Genomic DNA, 27,756 nt, shown 5'->3' on the forward strand with positions numbered 1-27,756 from the left:
TTTCTTGGTAAGATTGGTTCAGAGGAAGTTTGTCATTGCCTTCCCTGAGGCTGAGAGAGTGTGACTTACCCATGGCTAAGTGGGGAATCGAACCCTGGTCTCCAGAATCGTAGTCCAACACTCAAACCAAGGGACCATACTGTCTCTGCTGGAGGATATGAAATCATTATTAATTTTAAATAATTGCAGGTACATCCCACCCATCCTGAAACAAGAGAAACACAGAATGTATTGCATTAAAATAAAAACAACATCTATCAACTGCTTTAGTTGATAGATTTTGATTTGATTTTAATGCAATACATTCTGTGTTTCTTCTGTTTTTGGGGAAAACAATCTGAGTAGCATTGAAAGCAAGGTCAAAGTAATGGTTAAAATGCTATCAAATGTCACAATAAAAATGTAATTAATGTATCAAAGAAAGGAGGAAAGGTAAGTTTAAATCTATTAAGCGCTTATTCTCCATTATAGAAATAATGCAGTTTGACACCACTTTAACTGCCATGGCTCCATCCTACAGAAACATGGGATTTGTAGTTTGGTGAGGATCCCGCACTCTTTGGCAGGGAAAGCTAAAACTGTGTAAAACTGCAAATTCCTGGATTCCATAGGATGGAGCTACAGAACTTAAGGTGGTGTCAAAGTGCATTATTTCTACAATGTAGCTTTTCTATCATATCCACCACTCCTCTCCACTTCTTTAGAAGCAAAATCTGTGGAAATATGTTAGAAGATAGAAGAATGCACTCCTAATGCACTCAAAATAACATGCAAAACCACATATACAGGAGAGCAGTTTTGCGGAAGGAGCAAAACAAGGGCATTGGCCCCCAAATATGAATTTTGTCACTAAAATGAAACTTTCAACGCAGTCTTGAAATTTCTAGCCTTGTTGGGCAGGAAACACTGAAAACTGTTCACATTTCTATTTGCAATTTTCATGCTCCCTTGGTTGCTTTGTTTGCCTCTTCGCTCTCTTTTTATCAACTGAACTTTTAAGTCATTGCAATGCTAGAAATTTTGAAGGACTTTTTGAAGGCATTGAAGGGTTTTTTTCAGTATTAACCCAATTTGGCAGGGACAGACTCGATTCATCCTCCTCCTTCCCACTTTTCCAGCTCCTTTTAAAATGTCCTGGTTTCCCTATCTGCCTCTCGCTTTCTCCTTCTCTCCTCAGTTTTAATTCCTTCAAACCTGAGTTCAAAGCGCAAAAGTAGTTTGCACTCAACTAACTCAGAAGCGAGTTATCTCAGTTTCAGGTTCGTTTGAGTCATTAGTTTATTTATTTAAGCCCCTTGGTGGGCTCCCCTGTGTGTGTTGTGTACCTTCATTAAACAACTCCTACCGAGAAAACCCTATGATGGGTTGGTCTTAGGGTCTATGTAGACTCTAAAGCCAACCTATCATAGGGTTTCCTCAGCAGGAGTTGTTTAGTGGAGGTTTGCCATTGCTTTCCCCTGAGGCTGAGAGAGTGTGACTTGCCCAAGGTCAGACAATGTGTTTCCATGGCGAAGTCGAGATTCGAACCCTGGTCTCCAGAGTCGTAGGCCAACCCTTGGCTCCCCTACCCATTCATATTTTTCAATAGGCAAAAGTGCTAAACACAGATACACACACTCAAAATAAAAATATTGCACAAATCCAGTGCAGGAGGGAGCTGTGAAACGAAGGAGTGCAGCAGCTGCCTGCAAGGCCTCCCCCTTTGCTCAGAAGGGCTTTGCAGGGTTAGGCAGTCAGTAGGATGGGAGGGGGGGCAAAAAAGGAGAGAGCCGTCTCTGATTGGCCAGGCCTCCTGCTACTCAGGGCCACCGTGGCCTCTGATTGGACGCCGCCCCAGGCCTTATCATTCCATCTCTCCGGTGCTCCCATTTCGTCACGCTGCTTTCTCTCTTTCTCACTGCGACTTTTGAGTGTGTCCCTCCGCCTGGAAAAAAAAATAGTTCGCATCCCTCCAAGGTTTGCTGTGGCTCCTCCCAGGCTCCTCCCACTCATCATAGGCCACGCCCACAGCACTTAAAATAAATATCTAGTTACACATTTGTTAAATAGACAGATAGATAATTTTAAAGAAGAGGCTTGGAGCAACGCTGGGAAAATATAGTTTCCAAAAACAATATTTCACTTGAGTTTTGTTTGGGGGGGTATTCTTTTCTTTCTTACTTTTTTTTTTTACAAATTAAAAGGTGTCTATTGTGGGACAAGAAACTCAGTGCAACATTGGAAATATATATATATATATTACATAAGCAAAATTTGGCATAAGACTCAACCTACACACATACACACACAAAATCAGCCTCCCACATTTTTATGGCTTTGACTTTTGTGGACTTGAATCTTTGCGGTTTTGATTAATAATTTTCTCTCTAGGAATTAGGTCTTCCAGATGACCATAGACTTGTGCTGGACAGCCTACAAGTTCCTAGAGAAAACACTTCTCTGGGCATTTGTAGGTCCTCCAGCATGATTCTGTGATCAACTTCTGGCAGATGTTGACCACAGAGTTGCACTGGAGGACCAGGAGATTCCTAGAGAGGTGTTCTCTTAAGTAAAAAGAATAGTGGTTGTTTAATTTGTAGTTTTCTCACATTTGCGGGGGTCCTTCACCCCTAACCCCAGCAAATGTGAAGGGACCACTGTGTGTATATCTCTCTGTGTGTGTGTGTGTGCGTGTGTATGTATAGACCGAGTCTCACTTATGCAAAATTTCAAAAATCATAAATATCCCATAATACAACATTGTCCACTTGGACAGATGAGAGAGTGACACCTTTGCTTTCTGATGGTTCTGTGTTTATTTGTTTCATGCATAAAATTATTTAAAATATTGTGTGTAAAAATTACCTCCAGACTGTGTGTATAAGGCGCACATGAAGCATCAAAGAATTTTATGTTTGGACTTGGGTCTTACTGCCAAGATATCTGGTTTCAAAATCCAAAAATAAACCCAAATCCCAAACACTTCTGGTCCCAAGAATTTAGGAGAAGGGAGCCTCTAGATGAGGTTTAAATATGCTTTTAAGAGATGCTGAAGGAAATTGTAGGCCAACGTTTCTAGAGGTACAAATTTTCACACCGTTGAAGCTGCTGCACATACTTTTCTGTCCTCCTTATTTCTGCGTATATATACACAGAGTCTGGAAAATTAACTTATTTAGACTCCAGCTCCCAGCTTCCCCCGGCCACCTTGGCCAGTGCTGGCTCAGGGATTTTGGAACTTGTAGTCAAAAGTAACAACTCTTCCAAGTCACAACTGGCTCAGAAATTTTGTCAATTTGCTTTGGCCTAATCACAGAATTGCAACATCTCATCTTCCAAATTTGAACATAATGCACCATCTTAAATGCTGTAGCTATGGAATCCTGGGATTTGTAGTTCCAAAAGGTCTTTAGCTTTCTCTGCTAATGCATGCTGGTGCCTCACCAAACTACAAATCCCTAGGTTTCTGTAATTATGGAGCCATGGCAGTTAAAGTGGTGTCAAACTGCACTGTTTTTACAGAGTAGAGGCACCCCAGTTCTCCTACATGTACACAACTATAACACTATGGTTCCACTTTAATAGCCATGTTGGGAGAGAGGGGTACTTGGGACTCTCAGCCAGTGAGCTCTAGTGCCTCCCCAAACTACAAATCCCATCATTCTGTAAGATGTAGCCACTGCAGCTAAACCTGGGATTGCAGTGGAGTGAAAGTCCAATACCACACACCACAATGACTGCCATCCTTTGCTTAGTGGACAGGCTACCTTTGAAAAACAGGGGCCAACAACTTTGTGTGCCAGTTGTGTGAAGATACTCCGAACATTCTCCTCGGCGGCTGTTGCGGTCAAATGGTCTGTCTTTGAAATGGAGGCAACATCTAGGAACAGAGAATGCAGGTGGGCAGAGGATTAATATGGCCTTTTAATGAAAATACCCCACGACAACCACACTTTCCACATCCCTGTGGCCCTCCAGATGTTGCTGGACTGCAACCCCCAGCAGTCCCCCCAGCTAGCCTGCCCAATAAGGATTCTGGGCAGTGCCATCCAACCACATATCTATTCCATTCTAATACTCATGGAGACACAGAGGCTGAAATAACCCAGAAATGCAGAAATAATCCCGTTTGACACCACTTTAGTGCCCTGGCTGTGCTAGGGAATCCTGGGAATTGTTTATTGTGGCACCAATGACCAGAAGGATAAATGTCTTACAAAACTACAAAACCCAGAAATCCATACCATTGAGCCACAGCAGTTAAAGTGGTGCCAAACTGGATTATCTCTGCAGTGCGGATGCAGCTAAAAACCCCTTGGGTGACCTTGGGCCACGTTCTCTGTTCAATGGCTGATCAAGGGTTGTTGTGCGCCTTCAAATCATTTCCGATTTCTCCTGGGGTTTTCTTGGCAGAGTAGTTTATCAGACAAGGGGAATTGGAAGTATAATCCAATGGCAATCTGAACGCAATCATGGGGTTTAACGTTATTGTGCGATAACCCACTACACACAAATTCGGGCAATGGGAAGTCAGTCTGAAGACAATCATGGGGTTTCATGTTATTGCATGAGAGACTGCCACACGCAAATTTGGGCAATGGCATGCCAGTTCAAACGCAATTCATGTAATTGCGCTAAACTAGCGACTTTAAGTGAATGCGTTCTGGCCCCACTTTCTTTTCATTTGAATTAGAGAGAAATTCCTCCCATTTGCTAACCTCCAGCATTTGCTCAGAGGGGGTTTGCCCCTGCCTTCCCCGGTGGGTTTTAGGGCAGAGTTGGGGAACCAAACCCTCCTCTCTGGAGTCCTAGTCCCATACAGCCCTATGCATCCCATGGGCCTAAATACCCCAAGGGCACCAGATCCCACCTGGAAGCTCAGCAGGGCCAGCCCTGGTTAGTCCTTGGATGGGAGACCGTGCCAAGAAACACCAGATACTCCAAACTCCATTTCAGAGGAAGGAACTGGCTTCAAAACCACCTTGCCTTGGGAAAACATAGGACGTCCATGGAGTTGCTCCAAAGTCGGCTGGATAATATGGCAAATGTTTTGGAATAAAGGGGAGGGGTGCAAAAAAAACCCCAAACCAACCCTAAGGACTTCTGTGTGTGTTTGTTTTGGGAGAAGGGATAGCAAACCTTTCTGAAGCCCCCTAAATGCTGGCACTCCCTTTCCATTTGAGGGTGTTGAAAGATCCCCCTTCCAACTCCCTCCCTTCCCCAATTTCCTTTCTTTTTTTGGGGGGGGGGGGGAGAAGAGTTGTGCAGCTGGTCTAGCAATGGCAGCGGAAGGATACCTCGGAGGAGGAGGGAGGCGAGGCCTTGATGCGTGGATGTGAGAAAGCAAGAGAGGAGAAGGAGGAGAAGGAGAAGAAGAAGAAGAAGGGGGCGCCCAGGCGACTCCCCCAGCCAGCCAGCCAGCCAGCCAGCCAGCGAGGGGAGGGGGCCAGAGAGAAGAAGAGGAGGAGGACGAAGAAAGAGAGAGAGCGAGCGAGAAAGCAGGGGGAGGAAGAGAGAGACAAGGGACCCCAGCAGGAAGAAGCCACCATCAGCCAGCCCAGATGAAGCCAGGCCCAGAAAGCCAGGCCCGCGCCTTCCAGAGCGGATCCCAAGCGCTTTAGAGAAGAAGCGAGAGAAAGAAAGAATTCCTTAAGCTCCCCTTTCCCTCTGCCCTGCTCCGGGGCGCTCTTTCCCGCTTCTCTCCTGGAGGCTCCCCGGGAGCGGATGGAACCTTGAGGAGGAGCAGGAGCAGGAGCAGGAGCAGGAGGGGGGCACATCAAAGGGAATCGAACGTTCCCGGGACTCAGAACGCAAACGGATCGAACGTCGCGGGGCTCAACGTTCTTCGCCAGGAGACGCGCTCCTCTTTCTTTTTCCTCCCCCCTTCCTCCTCCTCTTCCTCCTCCTCCTTTACTCCTTTCTTTGCTTGCTTGCTTTCCTTCGTTACTTTGTAGCCGTTTCCGTCCCCCCTCGTTATTGTTGTTGTTGTTGTTGTTAGTGTTCTTACTCTTTCCCACCCTGTTTCCCCCAGGCCCCCTCCTCGGCTCCTCTTCTCCCTGCCTGCTCTGCTGCCCTTTCTTCCCCTCCCCTCCCCTGCCCTGCCCTCCCCTCCGCCGGAGAGAACAATAGGAGCGCCGGAGGGGGCCACCCTGGCTGCCCCCCGGGGACCCAGCACCCCCCGGGCCTGGATGTGACCCCCCTCGCCTCGCTCCCCAGCCCCCCCAAAGCTCCGCACCAGGTGAGTGGGCCTTGGAGCCAGGCAAACTCCTGCTTTTGTCTTGGACTTTCGGGGGGGGGGGCATCTCGTTCCACTTCAACTTGGGGGGCTCATCTTCCACCACCTCTTTTCTCCCCCTCCCCACTTCGTCAGTGGGTTTTCTTTTCATTCTTCCTTACATTTCACGACCACTTCTTCTTCCCCCCCTCCAGTTTATCAACTGATTTCCTTGCATTCTTTCCCTTAAGTTTTATGACCAACTTCTTCGCCCCCCCACTCTTCCTCCTCCCCCCCGTTAATATATTGATCCATTTAAACCTTTCCTTAAGTTTTATCACCACTTGTTTGCTCACCAGCCCCCTCTCTTATAGCTCTCCCCTCCCAAAAAAGTGGTAGGAACATTAATAGGAGAACTTGGGGGGCTTGTTTGTCCACCCCTCTCTCTCTTATCCCCCCCCCCCCATTTATTATAACAAATAATTCGTCTGGAAGTAAATAGAAGCAGGGACTTGGGGTGGGGGTTGTTTGCCCAGCTCTCTCTCTTATTCCCCCCCCCCAAAGTGGTATTAAAATTCATTCGTCTGGAAGATAATAGAAACAAATACTGGAGGGGGGGATAATAAGGGACACTCTTGTCTTTCCCACCCCCATTATTTGGGGTAGGATTGAATAGGGGGGAGGACTTTTGGGGACTCTTTAAAATTGTTGGGAAGTTTATTTTGGGGAGACCACCCTCCACCCCCATTTCCTTCCCTTTATGCAGTTTATTGTAGTTAAAAAGAGAGGACTCCTTCTGCTGGAGTCCTTCCTGGAAAAGGAGGGGGGGCAGGTTGGAATTATGAATTCTTATTTTAAAGGGGGGGGGCAAGAGAGAGTTTAAATATCTCCTCCTCTATAAAGTATGCAAACTTTAAGAAAGTTTCAATATGTAAAGAAAGAGACAGAGGACTGCTTGGAGCAGAGCGTTTGGGTTTGTTTTTAATATTTTCAGAACATCCAGCATTGTCTTCATTTTGGCCTGGCCCCACTTTGGAAGACTTTTTTTTTTTTGGGGGGGGGGCAGGTTGATGGAGAGACTCCTTCCAAGTAGACCTATTGAAACCCCAAGGGCATTAAATCAGGCTGATGCAATTTCAATTTTTTGTTGCCCCCTCCCCATGGGTGTTCTTTGAGGAGTAAGTAAGACAGGATCCAAAGCTCACCCCCCCCCCAAAAAAAACCATATGCTTCTCTTTAAAAAAAAAAGGCTCCCTAGACCCCTTTCAGCAAAGGAAAGCTCCCAGCAGTTTGCTATCTGTGGTTACATCATAATCCCCCATTTAAATCCCAGATCTGTGTTGTTCTTTCTTCCTCCTCCTCCCCCAATTCCTGACCTCCCCCCCACAGTCTCATTCCCCCCCCCCAAAGGACAAGCAAAGAGGACCAGTGGGAATGGGCCGCTCCTGTTGGAGTGGGTGACCTTGGCCAGGTCACACTCTCTCAGCCTCAGCAATGGCAAAAAACCCTCTGAGCACATCTTGCCATGAAAAATCCCATGAAAGGACTTGAAGACACACAACAGCATTAACTTTGGGGGGGGGTAACCCTATGCCCTATTAGGCACCCCCCCCCAAATAATCCTGGTTCCCAAACAGACTGAGAAGGTGGTCCATAATCTATCATTTCTTCTCACCTTTTCAGTATTTCTCTTTTTCCTCCAACTGGGATCCCAGTTCTCTTTTTCACTGCCTTGTTGTAATGGGGAGAAGTGTAATCTTTGCATTGGTCAAATATGTTAAGGATCCTCTTTAATGTTTCTTAAATATGCCTGACCCCCCCCTCCCTTCCCTTTAACATTCCTGCTTCTAGGAGACATAGCAAGTACAATAACATCGACAATCTACAAAACTTGGTGGGCTTTGGATGTTATGATGGTGCATTCATGCTTCTTCTCCTTGAAGCTGGAAGCAACTCTCTGAACAGTCCCTCTCAAGAGAAATGTGATCTGTACATAATATTTTAAAATGTCAGCATTCAGATGTAAGCCTTTACACATTCCTATTTCTTCCAAGATTCTTGTTTCTTGCAGTCTTCTTCCTCCTCCTCCAGTTTGACCCCATCTTAATGGTCTTGTGCTGAGGAAGCAATGTACCAATTTAGAAATATTGTGAAAATTTCACTGTTCCAATCAACATATTTCAAAATCGCTTCCTTTGCCCCCCACAATTCTTGTTTCTACAGCAGCTTGAGTCCAGCTTCCCTCTCTAAAGTCTTTATCTGGGATGAAGAGGTGCACACCGGAACTATTTTTAAATATCCCCATTGCAAGAATATTCTGTGAATATTGCTATTTGCTTCCATCTCGGTCCAGCTTTCCTTGTAACCGTGTCTCTCAAGCATATTATTTTTCATGTGTGATGGGGGAGGGGGGAGAGAGATTTTGGGGTGACAAATTATGTGATTATTTTGCACCCAAATGTGCCACTTTTGGTGCCATTCCGAATTTTCCACCAAAGTCTTCGTTACCGAGAAAAGACCAAGTTCTGCTTCTAAACAAATATTCTGTTGATGAGGCCTAGTTGTAAAATGCAGAATAAAATGACAGGATATATATTATAGAACCATGTTGAATTATTCTGTTCTTTGGAGCTCAGCTAGAGGGTTTGTTTGAGGACTCTGATGTGTTTTTCAAAGTCAGAAAGACTTTGAAAAAGAACACCACCACCCCCCCAAGAAAGTTTTTCTAAGCCTGGAATTGTGTGTTTTGCAAAACAAACAACTCAGGTTGCAGTGATAAATTCGCCTCTGACGTTTCTCTCCCCGAATCTGAATTCTTCTTCATTCCAAATTTTTGAGATTTTGGTTACTTCCATTTGGATGCAGAGTCCTTTGGATGTTTAATGCAACATCCTCACTTAAATAAAACAATCCCAAACTAGAATAAACCCTCTATTTTAATGTGTGTCTGCCCTATACACCAAAGATGCTGGGTTCCTATGTGTGTTTGTGTATTAGTTTGATTTTATGTATGTATTTTAAAGAATCTAGAAACAGATTTGCAGAAGCAACTCCCTGGATATTTATTAAGCATGACAATACTTATTTATTTATATTTGGGTTGTGTTTTGCCATTCTAAATTCTGGCTTAATACAATTTTTCAAATACAACCCCCCCTCCACGAATCCTATTCAGAGATAGCTATGTTGTCCATGCAGGAAAATACAACAAAATCCACAAAGCGGCGATACTTTTATTAGGCCACAATTCCAGAGTAGAAAAGCTTGCATGATATATGTTTATGCTTTGGAGTTGTGGCCCAGTAAGAGTATCATTGCTTTGTGTAGCTAAATGCAACAACATCCCAAACCCACAAAGCAGTGATACATTTATTAGGTCAAACCAGAAAAGCTTGCATGATGTCTTTTTCGGCTTTGGACTTGTGGCCCAACATGAACATGTGTAAGCAAATACAACAAAATCCCAAATCCACAAAACAGTGGTACTTTCATGCGGTCACAATTCCAACTCCAACAGAAAATTTTGTGTGATGCCTTTTTATCCTTCAGGGTTGTGTCCCAATAAGAGCATTGCTGCTTTGTGGAGGCAAAATACAACAAAACCCACAAAGTGGGGATGCTTTTATAATGCCACAACTCCAAAGTGGAAAAAGCTTACATGATGATTTTTAATGCGTTGGAGGTGAGGCCCTAAGAGAGTGTTGCTGCTTTGTGGCGGTACATACAACAAAATCCAAAAGTGCCGATATACTTTTATTAGGTCAAAGCAGAAAAGCTTGCATGATGCCTTTTTATGCTCTGGGGTTGTGACCTAATAAGACTATTGTTGCTTTTTGGGATTTTGTAGCATTTTCCCATTTTTATTTGTATCGTTTTTTGCTTTTCTTGTTCTGTGTAGACTCTGCTTCCCTGGCAAATGAAAACAAATGCAAGGTTGGGAAGGGGAGGGGGCTGTAGTTTGGGGCAGGGGGGCAGTGACCCCCAAAGAAAAGTGCCCCCCAGACAACAGCTGCTGGCATCTGCAAGAGAGTCCTTGTCTGTTCAATGGAACCCAATTTCAGGGAAAGTTGGGGGGGCGGCAGCAAGGAAAGGAAGAAGTCTGAGAGTCAGGCTTGTTATAGAAAAGTGTCTCTCTGGCCTTCTGGGAAGCAGCTGCTAGGAACCTTTGTGTGCTGCTGGGGAAACTTTTCTGGTGAGCTCCAGCACGAGGCAGGACTTGGCTTTGTGTGGGATTTCTTCTTCCTCTCTTGCCTGGCCTGCCCCCCCTCTTTCTTTTTTTCTGCCCCCCTTCCCTTGATCTCTGTGTGTGTTTTAGCCTCCTCAGACTAAATTCTTGCAAAGGCAAAGGACCTCTTAGGAGCATTGGTGGGTCTGTCTGCATTTTTAAATTGGGGGGGGGGGGGAGGGAGAGAAAGGGGGGCAAGGGGAGGAGAGATGGGGAGGGAAGGACCCTGCTGGTGGGTTGGGGAAGAGCCCAGGCCTGAACCTCTTTGTCCTGAGATGGCCATAAACTCTTCTTCTATTTCCCCTTCTTCTGGGTGAAGGAATCCAGAATGAAGTCAGTCTTGTGTCTTTATATTTATCAAATATGTGTCTTTATATTTCAGTCTATGTGTCTATATATTTGTCAAATACATGTCTGTTTGGACTTCTGACTGCTTCAAGTTCTTGTTTTCGGTCTATGGGTCTCAGAGAGGAGGGGGATTAAAGAAAGAAGTGGATGGAAAGAAGGGAGGCCCTCTTCAACTTTGGAGTTTGGGTTCCCTGCTTAGCTTTTCTGGCTGGGATTGCAGAAGGAGAGTCTTTGTGCAGAGGAGGTTTGCTATTGACATCTTCTGAGGCTGAGAGAGTGTGACATGCCCAAGGTCTCCCAGCGGGTTTAATGTAAGAGGGGTGGGGTAGCTTAAATCCCATTGGAAATGTCTTTTCATGCACTGTACCACCCCCAGAAAAAACTAGCAGACTGAAAAGGCCTAGTACTAGTTGGAGATAGTTAAATAGATATTATTATTATTACGCCACATTTCTCCCAATATAGGGACTCAAGACAGCTAGACAGAGAATTTTGATAGGTAGATAGCGAATGTGTTGTTGATTTCATCCTCGGTGCCATTATTTTCCTAAAAATCCCTTTCCTTCATTCTTGCAAGGTTGGGGTAAGGGCTGACGATTGCAAAAACTGCTATTTTTAACCTTTTCCACTTCTCCAGTTCATCTGGTTGTTGCAGTGCAATGATATTTTTATAAGTTTTTCTCTATATGTCTCATAATTGCAAATATATTTATATTTGTTGTTGTTGTTGTGTGCCTTCAAGTCATTTCTGACTTATGGCAACCTTAATGAGAACCTATCCTGGGGTTTTCTTGGCCAGATTTGTTCAGTGGTGGTTTGCCATGGCCTTCCCCTGAGGCTGAGAGAGTGTGACTTGCCCCAGGGCACCCAGTGGGTTTCATGGCTGAGCCCTGGTCTCCAGAGTCATGGTCCAGTGCTCAAACCACTACACCACACGGGTTCCTCATATATAAAAAAAACCCACCCATCCCTTTTCTTTTGCTGGCCAGTGGCAAGGGTGCATTTGCTTCAGGTTTTACAGTACATTGCACTTCAGATGAGCTTGGGTGGCTGATAGAGTTTAGTACCTTCCAAAAGGCATTTAAAACTCATACCAAATTCACCACTCCAACAACTCCAATGGAGGTCCCCATGCCTGGTCAAATATCAACTCCTTGTTTGTTTATTTGCTTGTTGTTTAAGCAGTGGTCCCCATATGTTTTGGACTCCAACTCCCAGAAGCCCCAGCTGACTTGGCTAACAGTCTGGAATTCTGGGAGCTGAAGTCCAAAACATCTGGAGAACCAAAACATGGGAACCACTGTGTTAGAGTCAGAAAACAGTAAAATGACATGTTCTGAGATGGTCAACTATTTACAAATACACACACACACACACACACACACACACACGTGTGTGTGTGTGTACTTATATACACACATAGATATTATATATTATACATACACTATATATTATAGGTATTAAGACGTGGTGGGCAACTGTGATGGGCTAGCGGACTGGATTAGCCCCCCATGAGACCTTAAAGGAGGGCCCATCATGGTGTAAGGGTTTGAGCATTGGACTAGGACACTGCTTGATCAGGGTTCAAATCCTGCCTCGGCTGTGGAAAACCACTGGGCGATCTTGGGAAAATCACACTCAGGTTCAGAGGATGGTAATGGCTACCTCCCTCTGAAGAAACTTGCCAAGAAAACCCACAACAGGTTCACCTTAGAGTCACTATAAGTTGGAAATGACTTGAAGGGACACAACAACAACAAGACCTTGAAGGACTCACTTTTAACCCCTAAAACCACATAAAAAAACCCATTGAAAACATGGTGCATCAGCAGGATGCATCTTGTTTAAAACAAGACTTCCTGATACCTAGAGGTTTCCCAGAGATTTAATTCTTGTTTTTCAGGCCAGTTTTTAAAAACAAATTAAGGAGGCAACCATCTGGGGGGTGCCACAAAACCAGCCCCCCCCAGCTCAGTGTATAATGTTGTGTCTTAGTCACAACTGACTCCCTCCATTTGGGACCTTTATCATTATTCTTGCAAGGGGAGAATTTTAAATAGAACTAAGATTGACTATTTTGGTGAATATTATTTGGAGGCCGTTAAACAGAGGTTAGATGGGCATCTTTCAAGGGTTGCTTTAGTTGCCTCTTCCTGCATGGCAGGGGTCAAACCTGATGGCCCAAATCTTGAGTTTCTCTGATTCTCTAGGAAAATGAGCATTGGGATAACAGGATTCGCTTCCAGGACCTTCTGAGCTGGTTTCCCCCAATTTTTCAGATTTTCAGATGGAGCAACAGGTGGCTGAGAAAGAGAGAGAGACACTGTGTCTTTTTCAGAGAAGTTTCCATTTATGTCAGGTCTTCCCTGACTCTGTTGTTGGTCGTATTCTATTCCTTTATTTTTGCAAAGTCGGGAAATGGACTGGAGGAGGGATGAGGAGCGCAGGCATGTGTTGTGTGTGTGTGTGTTTCAAACCATTCACTTGTTGCTGACTGGTTGAATTTCTCCCTGAGCGGATTTAACATTCTGGGAAGGATTTGCAAATTATAAATGTACTTATTTATTTATTTTGCATGGCGGAGGGTGTTGGGGGTGGGACTGTTATCGCCAGGCAGCTTCATTCCTCCATTTAAAGGCCTTTCTCTCTCTCTCTTTTCCCCCCTTTGATTCCCCACCCTCCCCTCCCCACCCATTTATTCCTTTTGCAAAGACGGACCCTCATTCGAATTTGGTGGGAATATGAACCAGCAACAGAGGATGGCTGCGGCTGGCACAGACAAAGAACTGAGCGACCTCCTGGATTTCAGCATGGTAAGTGGCATGCATTTTATTGTATTTGTGAAATGGCATTTTCAGCCATGGATTTGCGGGGGGGGGGGGAGGCTTGTGCATGGTCCACATGCGTCAGGGAGCTCTTTAAACAAATTGTGACTCCATTTTGGTCCCGGCATTCCCTGGGATGGACTTGTGAGGAGGAAAGCAAGGAGGAGGTTTCTCTAAAAAACAGGCTGGGATGGCTTCGCATGCTCCGACTTGTTTGTTCCCGGCCGGCCGTGGGGAGGATCCAGGGGGACCAGTAATTGCTCCCATCTCCTTGTTGTGATGAAGCGGCAACTGGGGGCGGGAGGTGCGAGAAGAAGCAGGTAATTCCTTTGACACTTTCCACCGCCACCGTCTGTTTTCTTTGGACCCGTATGTGCCAGGATTTGGAAGGGATACATGCAACATCGATGGAATGGTGGGGTATTATATTGCAAGGTTGTGATTAGGATTTTGGAGGTGTTTCTTGTAAATCATCACCACCCTCCCCTCTCCGAAATGCCACAATATCTCCTGAATTGGGCCAACCTCCTTACACAACCGAGGTTATGTCACGCTGGTTGGTTGTCAGTTGGTGAGGGATGTGCTCCTAAATTGCTTGGGATTTATTATTATTATTATTATTATTATTATTATCATTATTATTTATCTGACTATATATATATATATATATATTCTGGGACAAAATAAATATATCCTGGGGTGCCCCCCAAATAAGTAGATTTTTGTTGTTGTTGTTGTTGTTGTTGTAGCTTTATCAAGAACTTGTGTATAGCAAATGGCTGAAATTTTAGGATGAGTTGCCCAGCTGTACAGCTGACGAAGGCATAGAAATGCCCATATCATAAGACTAATTCTGCATGGATTCTATTATAAAACAGGACTCCAGAGCCTTGCAAATACTTTATTTCTTTATTTATGTTGACCGAGATTATACATCATGGTCTTATGTTTGGTAACTTTACGAATCTGTAGCTATGTTTGAGAAATGCAATGAAACCCTATTAGCGGATTGTGAAGATGCGCTTCTGGAAAGAGTGTTTGGATGCACATTGAGGACTCCTAGTGAGCATCATGTGCTTCTTATGTGCAGCAGCCACTTCTGATAAGTATCAGGCACTTCTGATGCACATTGGGCAGTTTTCATGAGCACTGGGCAATTGTGTTGCCCACTTGGCACTTCTGGTGCGCAGTTGGACACTCCTGTTACTTTCCAGCACTTCCCAGCTACTGTCTGGATGTACATAAGTGTCCATGGTGCATCAGTCACTCCATTGGCTACCAGTGCACAATGAACACACATACATTGTAACATCATGGCATCCCCTGGTGAACATGGATGTTGAAAAACTACTCAGTTCTTATTTGCCACATGCGTCAGTCCACTTACAAAGATGTCCATCCCGTTCTGAATTCCAGCCATCACTTTTACTAGACCCAACAAGACTAAATCGGGATGCAAAGCTAAAAGAAGAAAGTATCCCATCATAATGTGTGAAGATTAAGAAATAATAATTAGAAAAGACTTTGCTGAATTCTGGACCATGCAAAATTGTAAGCCAGGTTGTAAATTATTGTTCTGGCTTTTCATATTGCGGTGGGTTGTCTTTGGCTGTTATATTTTGTAGTAGTAGTTTGGGTGGACTTGAGAGTGCTGCCCACTCGCCAGTGTGGTGTAGTGGTTTGAGTGTTGGCTAGGACTCTGGGAGGCCAGGGTCTGAATCCCTGGTTCACTGGGAGACCTTGGGCAAGTCACACTCAGCCTCAGTGGAACGAAGTGGCAAAGCTCCTCTGGATGAATCTTGCCAAGAAAACCTTAGAGAGAGCCAGAACAATGATAAGTCAGAGTCAATGTGGAGGCACATAAGAATTGAGAGCCAGTCGTGGTGTCATGGTTTGATGGTTTGGCTAGGAATCTGGGAGACCAGTGTTCAAATTCCTGCTCAGCCCAGGTGCTCTTGGGCAAGTCACACTCTCTCAGCCTCAGAGGAAGGCAATGGTGGCAAACCTGCTCTAAATAAATCCTGCCAAGATGACATTAGGATGACATTAGCTAGGGTAACATTAGGATTGCCATAAGATGGAAATGACTTGAAGGCATACAACAATTCCAGCTGGATATTTCAGGGCTTGTCAGTGGCTTTCCCCTTACTCTAGTGCCTTCTAAGTGTTTGGGACAACAACTCCCATCAGCTCCCAGCCTGCATGACCAATGGGTGAGGGATGGTGGAATTTGAAAGTCACCAGGATGGAGAAGACGGCATGCGGGAATTGGCACCTTTTTCCTTGGGATCCTTCTCTTTCCTTGTGCACCTCTGTGGCTGTGAACTGGGCTGTTTTTATTATGGAGTCTGCATGCATGCTCACATGTAGACTTTCCAATAAAACCAGCCCCTGTGCACAACTGGGGGAAGATCTCTCACTGTTGATATTGGTTTGAAACAACAGATGCATGGACAAAACTCATAAGTAGAGCACATGGAATCATAGAACTGGGAAGAAGCACAAAGGTCATCCAGTCTAATCCTATGCCATACAATAACCCACAGTTGAGCACTCCAGAAACATTGCCCTCCAACCTCTCTTTAAAGACATCCAAAGATGGACAGTCCTCCAGCCTCTGAGGCAGTCTATACCGCTCTCAAACTGCTCTTACAGTCCAGAATTTCTTCCTACGTTTAGATGGAATCTTTTCCCTTGTAATTTGAATCTCTTGGACCTAATCAAACAAACAAGGAATCCAAGATGTGTGTCTGTGCCTTCAATGTAATTTCATAGGGTTTTCTTAGGCAGGGAATCTTCAGAGGTGGTTTTGCCAACTTCTTCCTCTGAAATAAAGCCTACAGCACCTGGGGATCCTTAACAGTTTCCCATCCAAGGACTAACCAGAGCTGACCCTACTTAGCTTCCAAGATCAGATGGGATTTTGGTGCCTTGAGGACATTTTGGTTTTAGGGCATTTTTCTGATCCCCACTTGAATTTTAGAGTGTGGAATTGGTCAAAGGAAAGTTGTTTCATCCGGGCTGAAAGCCAAAGGGCGTAGGGTCGTGGCTTTGGGAGATAAGGAGACTCTAAGGCTCAGTTTTGTAATGTCATGAACAGAGATAAGAGCAAAATTGCAAAAATTGGTAGTGCTCTCCGCTGGGACAACACACTATACCTGAATTCTGTGCCCTGTGCACAGTCTCTTCCCAAATTGTTATTCTTTTGACTCTTCTTTTCTGATTTTGGCCACCTCCTTCTTCATTAATGTCCTGCCAGTTCCCCACCACCAATCTCCTGCCGCCATGTTTTATTTTTCTGTGGATTTTTGGTGCATCATGGGTGATGTAGTCTGCAAATGGGAGATGTAGTCTGCAAATGGACTACATGCCATTGCCAGGCTGGCTCTGCCACATTGCTTGAAATGTTTGTCACTTCGGGGAGCTCTGTGATTTTTATTTGGGTGATCTTAATTATATAATATTATCCATGCCATAGTAGATCCAATTTCTGTGTATATATGGAAAGCTGTATAGTGAATACCTAAAAGACGAATGAGAGCAAATCAAGCCTGACCTAGAAGCACGGCTGTCTAAACTGAGGCTTTTGGACTTTGGATGTAGCATGGGATTATTGGAAAAGGAGATAATTCTTGGTAAATTGGAAAGCAGTAGGGAAAAAGGGAGACTGCATTACAGATGGGTTGACTCCATCAGGGAAGCCATAATGGCTGCCCTGAGTTTGCAAGACCTGAGCAGGGCTGTAGATGACCTTGTCTTGGAGATGTATGTCATTCATAGGGTTGCCATAAATCAAATTCGACTTGACAGCAAACAACATCAACAAGCCTTTCTCCCCTTTCTGTCTGGATATATACAGGTTGGGGCACCCTTATCTGGAATTCCAAAATCTGAAATATTCCAAAATCCAAAACTGTTCCACATAGGTGATGAGATAATGATGATGGACCGACGTTCGTTGCAGAGTTTCTATCTTTCTACATGCAGGTTCAGGAAGGAGCATGGTTTGGGAATAGAGCACTTGCTGTTAGTTATAGTTCCAACCCAGTCAGGCATTGCCAAGGAGCTTTGAGAGACGAAGAAAAAAATCCTGCTTAAACCCCTGGATTGCTGATTCCAATCATTGCAGACAGTCCATGCAGCCTTAATAAATGAAAAAATAAAACTTTTATTTTTATCCCGCTTTTCTGTGACGAGACAATCAAAGCGGCTCACAACACGTTAAAATCCACATTCACAACATTGTGTCCCAAATCCCCCCCCCTTACCTAGTATGAGGGAGCTTCTGGGATTTCCAGAAAATCCCCCCTCTTTTGAGAAGCATGAGAGCCAGCGTGGAGACATGGACTCAAGACATCAGAAGAAAGTGAGGTCTCCTTCTACATCTACACCTGCAGTGGTTTGAGCGTTGGACTATGACTTTGCAGACCAGAGTTTGAATGCCCACTTAGCTATGAAACTCACTGGGTGACCTTGGGCAAGTCACACTCTCTCAGCCTCAGAGAATGGCAATGGCAACCCCCTTCTGCACAAATCTTGCCCTCCCCTAAACACGATTGGTTTGTCTTAGGGACACCATAAGTTGGAATAAATTGAAGGCACATAACAACAATAAGAAACTGAGAAGCATGAGGACTTGAATCTTAACTTTTGTGTAAAGGGGACATAGCTCAGGAGTAGAGTCCCTGTGTTGGATGCACAGTAGGAATGTAATCTCCTTTTTTTGCTAATATGTTCTCAAAGGAAGCAGCAAGTTATTTTAACAAGTTCTTTCCCACTGGAATATTTCATTCTGGGCAAAAAAAAAAAAAATGCTTATTCCTACACAGAATTTGCACATTTCCTGTAGAATTAAGTCTCAACCTGCAAAGATCCTCCTCAGTCCCAATATTCTCCTTATGAGAGTTTTCCCACACTTGAGAAAAACACAATTTCTTTTGCCAGTTTTTCAGATACTTTTGACTATTCGTTCCACCCCAATGCAGGAGGTTGCAGGTTAGATCGCTAGCATCTCTAGGTAGGCCTTTCTGCCAAGCTAGTTCATGGCAGAAGATTAAAATCAATCAGTCAGATGATATTGAGTAACTCTCCAAACCACATCTAACACAACCTGTTGGTAACATATTAGAACTCACAGTAAAAAAATTAAAAACAGGTTTGTTGTTGTGCGCCATCAAGTCTATGAAGCCGAAATGTAACCAGAGAAGGGAGACCAAGATGATCAAAGGTCTGGAGACCAAACCTTATGAGGAATGAGGGAACTGGAGATGTTCAGCTTGGAGACGGGAAGATTGAGAAGCGACGTGATAGAGCCATCTTGAAATATCCAAAAGGATGTCATGGAGAAGATGGAGTGAGCTTCTTTTGAGCTGCTCCAGAGACTAGAACAAGAAGTACTGGCTTCAAAAGACAAGAAAAGAGATTCCACCTAAACATAAAAAGAATTTATTGACATTAAGTGCTGTTCAAAAATGGAACAGGTTGCTTCAGATGGTGCTCAACGCTACGCCTTGGATGAACATCTCTCAGGAGTGCTTTAGTTGTGTATTCTTGCATGGCGGGGTCAGACTATACTTATTTGGAGTCCTACTCCATGATTCTTTGACTACAAGCGTAACACCACATTAAATCTATCCTCCAGATACCAGTGTTTGTTTTTGCTGCTGCAGAGACCAGAATGTGAACCAATGGATTCGTATTATAGGAAGAGGTTCCATCTAAACATTAGGGAGAACTTCTTTAATACAGGATTCCCAAACTTTGCTCCTCCAAGTGTTTTGGACTTCAGCTCCCAGAATCCCCATCCACTTTGGTCAACAGTCAGGAATGCTGGGAGCTGAAGTCCAAAATCTCTGGAGGACTAAAGTTTGGGAACCACTACTCTGAGTGGTGTTTGTCAGTGGGATGGATTGCCTCAGAAGATGGTGGACTCTCCATCTTTGGAGGTCTTTCGATAGAGATAGGATGTTCAATCATTCAGGACTACTTTAGCTTTGTATTCCTGTATAACAGAGGTTAGATTAGATAGTCTTTGTGGTTCCTTCCAGCTCTTTAAGATTATGTTATACTAACTCAGCTTTGACTTACAGTGATCCTACACATGAAAGACCTTCAAGAGCCCCTCAGTCATCCATCGCCCTGTTCTGGTCTTGCAGCACTCAGGACATCCATAGCACAACAGTTAAAGGCAGATGAAAAGCAAGACAGAAATTAGTACTACTAAAACAGAATTCAATAAATTACACTGAGATGCTCTTCAAGGGCTTCCATTGGAAACCAGAAATTGCTGATGGGGCATCCATTAGAAACCAAAAATGGTCAGTGGCTGCGAGGTTGTTGCTTTCCTTTCTTTCTGCCATTGTAGATTTAAATACGCTCATAACATGTTTTGATTTATGTTGGCAGTTTGCGACATCGAGGGGTGTGTGTGTGTGTGTGTCTTTTTATCCATGTTTTGCTTTTGAGATCTTCCCAGTGTCGAAATAGAGAATGCAAGAGATAAAATAGATATATATATTTTCACAGGTCTTCCTGCTTGCCTCAGGAAGCAGAGAGGCTTGAAAGTATATTTTGGAGGCAGCTACCTGGTTGGGATTGATGTAGTTGAAGGGAATAACAAAAGTCTATCTAGTTCACCTCTCTGAGGAGGGAATTCTGGAAAATCGCAGCCAAAGCACCCCGAGGAGCAGCCATCTAACCTCTGTTTCAAAAAATCTGCAATGAAGGGGAGTCCATCACCTTCTGAGGTGGACCTTCAAAGATTGGACAAGTCTTTCCATCAAGAAGTTCTTCCAGAGCCTAGGAAAATCTGGAGGACTTGCACTTTGTCCATCCCCCATTAAAAGTAACTTCTCAAGCTCTGGTGATGCACTTCCCAGTCACTTTAGTTAGTTACTTTAAGGATGGGGTGGCCAAAGTCCTCCCAGTAATTCCTTCTTATTGGCTATACCAGCAAGGACTTCGGAAGAATACACTGGTGGATCTCATATACACTGGGGTAGTGAATCTGCTCTGGCTTTTAGCTGTAGCTCCATCCTATGCAATCCAGGAATGTGTTGTTTTGCACGTTCTTTAGTCTTCTCTGTCATAGCATGCCAAACTACAAATCGCAGGATTCTGTAGTATGGAGCTATGGCAGTTAAAGTGGCATGAAACTGCATTATTTCTACAGTGTTGATGCACCCTGAATTTGTCTTAAAAGTAACTTTCCCTGCTTTGGGCCTACTGTCTTTCTAGTTTTATTCAAGAGGAAAAAATATGGTGTTTCCAGAGGTGAAAATGTTGGAGTGGTGGCAAGAGGTGGAATCACCCAGTGCTGTCTTTACGTCTGTCTGTATACTTTCATAAATCATCTTATTTTTCTTCTTTCTTTTTTCCTTTTTCCTTCTAGATGTTCCCGCTCCCGGTGGCTAATGGAAAAAACAGGCCCACAACACTGGCCAGCACTCAGTTCAGTGGATCAGGTATGACTATAACCATCCCCCAAAACACACACACACACACACACGTTTCTTAAAAGTTTGTTGTCTTTGTTATTTGTTAATACACTTCAGTCTTTTCTTTTCGGATGTTGTCAGACTTTGATGTCCATCATTCCCTGCCAGTGTGGCCAAGGGCGAGTTGTGATGGAGGTTGTAGTTCATTGACATCTAGGGTAGAAGCAGTGGTGTTAGGCAGAGAGAGAGATAAAACTGCTCTTGGTTTTAGTTTGAATTGTAAAGACACTATCCAAGGTTGCATCTACACTGCAGAATTAAAACCAGTTTGACACTGCTTTAACTGCCATGGCTCCATCCTGTGGAATCCAAGGATATGGAGTTTGTTGTGACACCAGAGCCTCGGACAGAGAAGGATAAATATCTCATAAAACTAAAAGTTTTAGGATTTAGTCCATGGAGCCATGACAGTTAAAGCAGAGTCCAACTGCACTAATTCTGAAGTGTAGACGCAGCCCAAGTTGTCAAACTGGATTCCTAAGGTAGGTTCAGCTCTTGCTAGTATGGATTTGCAACCCTGACACCAACATTGAGGCTACCAGCTACTGTTGATGGAGAGGGAAAGTTTCCCTACCCCTGTTTTCCTATTGTTATTATTATTACTACTAGTACTGTTAATGTTACTATTTCTATTTACAGTCGGCCCTTTTTATCTGCTGGGGTTTGGCTCCAGGACCTCCAGTGGATACCAAAATCCATGGATGCTCAAGTCCCATTGCATGTAATAGTGTAGTTAAATGGTATCCCTTATATAAGGTTTGCTTTTTGGAGTTTATATATTTTTGGAAAATTTTCAAGCCATGGATTTTGGAATCTGCGGATGCAGAATCCATGGGCTGTTATTATTATTGCTACTGATATGGCTATTACTGATAGGGCTATTATTATTGCTACTATTGCTATTATTTTCCTTCCAGGCTTATGTAAAATATTTCTTTCCAAAAAAGATGAAGGTTCAAAGCAGCACTTAGGAAGGGAAGAGGGAAATTCCCTTAATGTGTTTTTTTATTTTTTTTATTTTTAGCCCATGGTAACAATTCGGGTTTTCCCCCTTCTTGCCTTCCTTTCTTTCCAGACTTTTCTGGGATGCTTTTAAGCTTAAAAGTGAAGTGTGTTGTCAGAAAGTTTTGGGGGGGATTGATTTGACTTGGGCCCGGGTGGTATAGACACCACCGCCCCTCATCCCCAGTCTATTGAGTTACGACACAAGTTTGCACACGTATGAAATTTTGACGCTCCCGGCGGTGAAAATCCACAACAGCGATGCACCACTCCCTTTGCCTGGAGCGTGTCGTGTCTGCCGAATTTCGTTCCTTCTTTGCTTCTCTTTTCAAAACAAAACGCATGACATTAAAAAAACCAAAAACAAAACCTGGGATGCTTTAGTGGCAATTTTTCCCAAGGAATATACTTGAGGTGGGCAGTTCCCTTCCTTCTGGCTGCGATTAGGGTACAACAGCCCCATAGCAAGCCTGAATACCTCCATTTTTCTCTACAGTCCCTCTCAAAAAGCGACCGGAAAGGATGTGCCACCACTTCGGGTTGTCATTTTGAGAAGGACTGTGGAGGCAAATGGAGTTATTTGGCAGTAGTATGGGTTTCTGGGCTGTTTTGAGTGGAATCGGTATATTTTTTACATGTTTTCACTCATTGAGAAGTTTTCTGAATATTTTGTGGGAGAAAATTGAACATGAAGTTACATTGACTTTTTTTTTTCAAATAGGGAAGGGTTTGGAGACCCCAAAAGTGGAATCTAAGGGTCTGGGGACTCCAAAAGTGGGGTATTTTTGCATGTTTTCTCTCATTTGCAGGCTTTCTGGATAGTTTGAGGGCAAAAATTGCCCAAAAGTTTATTTTTTTAAAAAAAAATAAGTAGGGGTTTTGGGATCCAATAAGTGGGATCTAAGGCTCACAGGTGCTCCATCCTTCACCCACCCTCTACACTGTGTCCTACTGGTTTTAGTTTTTATAAACAGACAAAATGAACTCTCAAAGGTTTTGGTGAGATGCCGTGTTTTAAAGGGCTGCAGCCCAAGGGGGTCTCCACCTTCTTGACCTCAGGAAATCCCCCAAAAGGCATCTGCCATTGCCAGGCTTGTTTCTCTTATTGTGTGTTCTTCCCTTGTTGTGCCTTTTCTTCGCAAACGGTTAACGTGGCGTGCTTTGATCTCGTTCCAAAATGCAGGAAAGTTGGCGTCGGCTTCTAATGGGGCGGAGTGTTCCCATCCTGGGATTCTTCCCTTTCCACTTTTGTCTGCTAAATAAAGAATTACAATGCCTACCTCCATGTATGAAAAAAGGATTTCCCCCACCCTTTATTGTGAGGACAAAGGGGAGAATACAAAGGTTTTGCTACACCTGATTAAAATGTCTTTAAATTGGCCCAGGATGTTTGCCAGTTGTCTTCAGGGCACATGTGCAGGAGGCCTGAGTTCAGATCTTCTCTTAAAATTTTAGAAAAGGGCATGCATACTCTGTGGTTCTGCTATCAACCAGGAGCAATGCTGTGTCATGGTTACAAATGTTGGGTTATTGTTGCTGCCGACATACAAAATGGAGACTTGCCTTTGAGGCTGTCAATCCTTCTCTTTCTTTCTTGGCTTGACCGAGCTCTCAAGGCTGCTGTGAGCCTTAAAGTTAGGGCGGTAGAAATAATGCGTACATTGCTTTTTTGAAGGAAGGTAGGATATGAACGCAAATAATAAATAAACCCATATGCTGCTGAATCTAGCTGACCTTTAAAAAAGATCTGATAGCATTTGGAAAGGATGTGCCCATTAGCAATGGTGCCTCCAGGTCCATCAGGAGTCTACCTTGGAGTAACTATTTCAAGGTGTAATCAGGAAAGGAAAAATCTTGCATTCATGTCGTGATAATAGACTTTGTAAAGTTGTTTTGCCTTTCTACGTTGGAAGCAGGAGGGCTGGGATGGATAAACTTTTGGTCCGGCCCACCAAAATAGATGTTGCAAAGTGAATTAAAGGCATTTGATTATCGCTTCCCCAAAGGTCACAAACTATATTGAGATTTTGAGGCAATAACCACTGAGTAGCATTACCTCTGTACCAAAGTTAATGCTGATTATGGTTCCCTAGAAACCATGGTTTGCACCCTCATTTTCCAACTCGCTAACATGGCTCCAAGATGTTTTTGGAGGTCTCTCATTCATTGCGTCACCGTAAATCAGAGTCAAACAACAACAACAAAGAATCATGGTCATTAATTTTTGGTGGAAAGCCCATCCAGGGCTTTTAATGAAATAAAATCATACATGCTAACATGAGTAAAACAGAACCTTGGAAAGAAGCTTGGCCCATTTTTTCCTCCTTTTTTAATATAGAAAACGGCTCTAAATCAAATAGTCTTGGCAACAGCTGAAACATTACAGCTTCCATCCTGGCAAGGTGCCTCATGAGTTTTCCAGGAGTTCACTGGATTATCGTTATTTTGTTTTTGTTTTTAAATGCACTCCTTTGTTAGAATCATAGGATCTTACGACTGGGAGTCCAACCCTCTGCCAGGGAAGAATCCACAACTAAAGCAACCCTGAAAGATGCCTGTCCAACCTCTGTGGAAAGACCTCCAAAGAAGGAGAGTCCATCACCCTCAGAGACAGCCCAGTTTGTCTAAAAACTCCTACAATTTTAAATAAAAGTTCTTCCTAATTAGGTGGAATCCTTTTTCTTATGATATCATTTCCTTGCAGCAACAGGGTTTAGACATTTCTTGTTCCAGCAGGTAACTTGTAGTCTCCCCAACAAGCAAAGTTAGGATCTTATCCTGGAAGGGGTACAGCAAGAGGAGGTGGAAATCCTGTTGTTCCCCCATTGGACTACGATTCCCATAATCTCCCAGCCACCAAAACCTGAAGTAGACATGGAAACCACCACTGGTTCTGCACTACCTAAAATGGCTGGCTGCCCTCAGTTGAAGATGCTACTTTGTCAAAGAAAAATTTGGTGGCCTTAGAGTGCAAAATGCCGTCTAAGACTTGACAAACGGATTTCTGGAAAACTAGACTGAAAACCTGCACCATGTGTAACTAGCTATTTGCATAAGGAATGTCACTGTCCAGTATCTCCCAGACACACAATATGTAGATGGAGTTCCACAAGGTTGCCTTTACTGTCACTTAAGTCAGTAGGTTCTGTGCAGAATTTTCATCTTACTGGATCCTAAGTCATGAATAAAACCATACAGAGGTGGCTGTTATGAGTGGAGCAGTCCTAGGTGATCAGGGATCCTACAAGGGAAGTAATCCTAGGTAACCACAGCTGCTAGAATTGATGCAGTCTCAGGCAATTGGGGATCCTAGAACTGGACCAATGACACCATGGCTCCTGGTAGTTCATGGGCTTTGTGGTACCTATTTTGACTGTGTTAGGTGCATGCCCAAGGTAACCACAAACCATTAGAAGAGTGCTTTTTCCTTGAAAGATCAGTTTATTCTTCCTATGCCTTCTGTATTGCCATGCTCCATGCATACAGCTTCCTCAACCACCAACTCTGCTCTTGGTTTCTTGGATGGCCTGGGGAGGAGAAATTGGTGGGATAGCAAGCTGAACCGAAAGAAACTTAGACCAGGATTTTCCTGAGTAGAAGCTGGACCTTCATCAATGTGGTGGTGAATCTGTTCCAGGTTTAAGTACGAACTTTAGGGCCTGTTCTGGATCTTATTAAGTGTTTACCCTGAGGCGTGCATTGTACAGTTGTACTGTCAGAGTCAGAGAAGAGATTATTTTCCATTTGCAAAATTTTGGGAGGTGTTTTGAGGAGGGGCGATCAAGTTTTGCCCTCGCTCCAAAGTGGCTTCACACCATGAGGGATGATGGTGTAGATCTCGGCGAGACAAGCGCGATGTTTGGGGTACCACTTTTCTCACTCTGACTGCCAATTTCTTCTTTCTCCCCCCTTTCTTTTCTCTCCCCCCTCCCCAAAAATTGCACTGGTCTCTCTTCCAAAAGCTCGCGACTGCCCTATTAACACTGTTATCCAAAACAGCAGCGCGCCATTTAATTAGGAAAAATAAGAGCTAACCTCCGCCATATGTTCTGCTTCTGTTGGTATTTGCATTTGAAAGTCCCAAGTACATTCTCAAAAGCAGAGATTGGGATTTTCGCCATATTGAATGGCCTCCAAGTTTGGGTTGCTATGGGGAGCAGGAATTGGGGGGAGGCGGAAGTCTCAGCAGCATGGGTTTTTTTCCCCCTATCACAATTGAAATCTCTGCTTAGATTCTGGATTGCTTGTAGGAGTGAAGAATTATATTTAATTTTATGTTTGAATGGATAGATCTTCTCTTCTCCTCTGCCTTCTTCCCCTCTCATCCTTCTCCCCGTCCTCCTTCTTTTCCTTCTCCTTCTCCTCCTCCTCTCCTTTCTCCTCATGTTCCCTCTCTTTCTCCTTCCCCTCCTTCTCCTTCTCCTTCTCTTCTTTCTCCTCCTACTCCTTCTCTTCCTCTTCCATTTCCTCCCTCTTCTCCTCCTCCTCCTTTCCCACTTTCTCCTTCCCCTCTTTCTCCTCCTCCTCCTCCTTCTCTTCCTCTTCCTTTTCCACTTCCTCCCTCTTCTCCTCTCCTCCTTTTCCACCTTCTCCTTTCCCTCCTTCTCCTCCTTTTTATTCTCCTTCTCTTCCTCTGTCGTCTTCTCCTCTTTCTCCTCTTCCTTCTTCTCCTTTTCTTTCTCTTTCTCCCCCTCCATTTCCTCCTCCTCTTTTGTTGCTTTATTTTCTTTCTCCTCCTCTTCCTCTTCTGTGTCTTTTGTGAATGGTTAGGAATAGTGTGCAGACTGTGGCAGAAGGATCACTTTAAGGGGGTGTATTGTGAGAGCCACTGTGGTAGTGTGGTTTGTGTGTTGGCCTAGTAACCCGAGAGACCAGGATACAAAATCTCCCTCCCCCCCCAGCCATCAAAACCCACCGAGTGACCATGGGTAAGTCATACTCTTTCAGCCTCAGAGGACAGCCATGGCAAATCTCTCAGTGGGTTTCCATGGCCAAATCAAAATTCAAACCCTAGTCCCATGGTGGCGAACCTATGGCACATGTGCCAGAGATGGCACGCAAAGCCATGTTTCATGGCATATGGAGGGTAGGGAAGAGGAGGAACAGGCACGTGCCTGTTTCTCCTCTTTCCTGGCTGTCCCGGGCTTTCAGTGGCCTCTGGATACACAGCTGAAGGCCTGGGACACCGGGGGGGGGGGGAGAGAAGTCCCACCCTGGAAGTCCCGCCCCCCTGAAGGTTCCCCCCCCCCGGCAGTGAGTAACATTTGGTGCCGGAAGGACTTTTAGTTTGGGCACTCATTCCCTAAAAGGTTCGCCATCTCTGCCCTAGTCTCTAGTGACATAGTCCAATGCTCTTACCATCATACCATGCTGTCAGGCAGCATGAGCCGTTGGGATCAATGAACTCAGGAATAGATATCCAGAGCCTGGCCTTTTCCTGTTTTTTCTATCGGCCCAGTGAAATCTCTGGCCATGCTCTTTTAGCAATGGATGCCCCAGTCTTTTTCTCACTACCTTTCCACCTCCCTCCCTCCCTTTCCCCCAGATCCCCCGAGATCTAACCCTTGGACCAGACTCTCCTCTTCCCAGGTAGAGGATCCAGCCGACAGCTTCCCCAAACGGAGCTGCGGAGGAGGGCTTGCATGCTTAGCGTGCCAAGTCTTTTAT

General features: G+C 44.3%; 1 protein-coding gene across 17 annotated transcripts in view; it reads left to right on the plus strand.

Moving 5' to 3' along the window:
- Positions 1-5,292: 5,292 nt before the first annotated feature.
- Positions 5,293-27,756, plus strand: part of TCF3 (transcription factor 3) — a 68,941-nt gene continuing 46,477 nt past the window's right edge. For 16 of the 17 annotated variants that reach the window (XM_089535489.1, XM_089535496.1, XM_089535497.1 and 13 more), the window contains exons 1-3: positions 5,293-6,217; positions 13,479-13,579; positions 20,982-21,054. In XM_089535489.1, the coding sequence (XP_089391615.1) occupies positions 13,508-13,579; positions 20,982-21,054 (145 nt within the window). In that variant the 5' untranslated portion in view covers positions 5,293-6,217; positions 13,479-13,507. Of the gene's footprint in view, positions 6,218-13,478; positions 13,580-13,755; positions 13,912-20,981; positions 21,055-27,756 lie in introns of those variants that run through there. The other variant, XM_089535501.1, reaches the window with a different exon arrangement.

Source organism: Sceloporus occidentalis, unplaced genomic scaffold (genome assembly GCF_023333645.1).
Source record: "Sceloporus occidentalis isolate IW3139 unplaced genomic scaffold, rSceOcc1.0.p SCAF_8, whole genome shotgun sequence".
Classification (NCBI taxonomy): domain Eukaryota; kingdom Metazoa; phylum Chordata; class Lepidosauria; order Squamata; family Phrynosomatidae; genus Sceloporus; species Sceloporus occidentalis.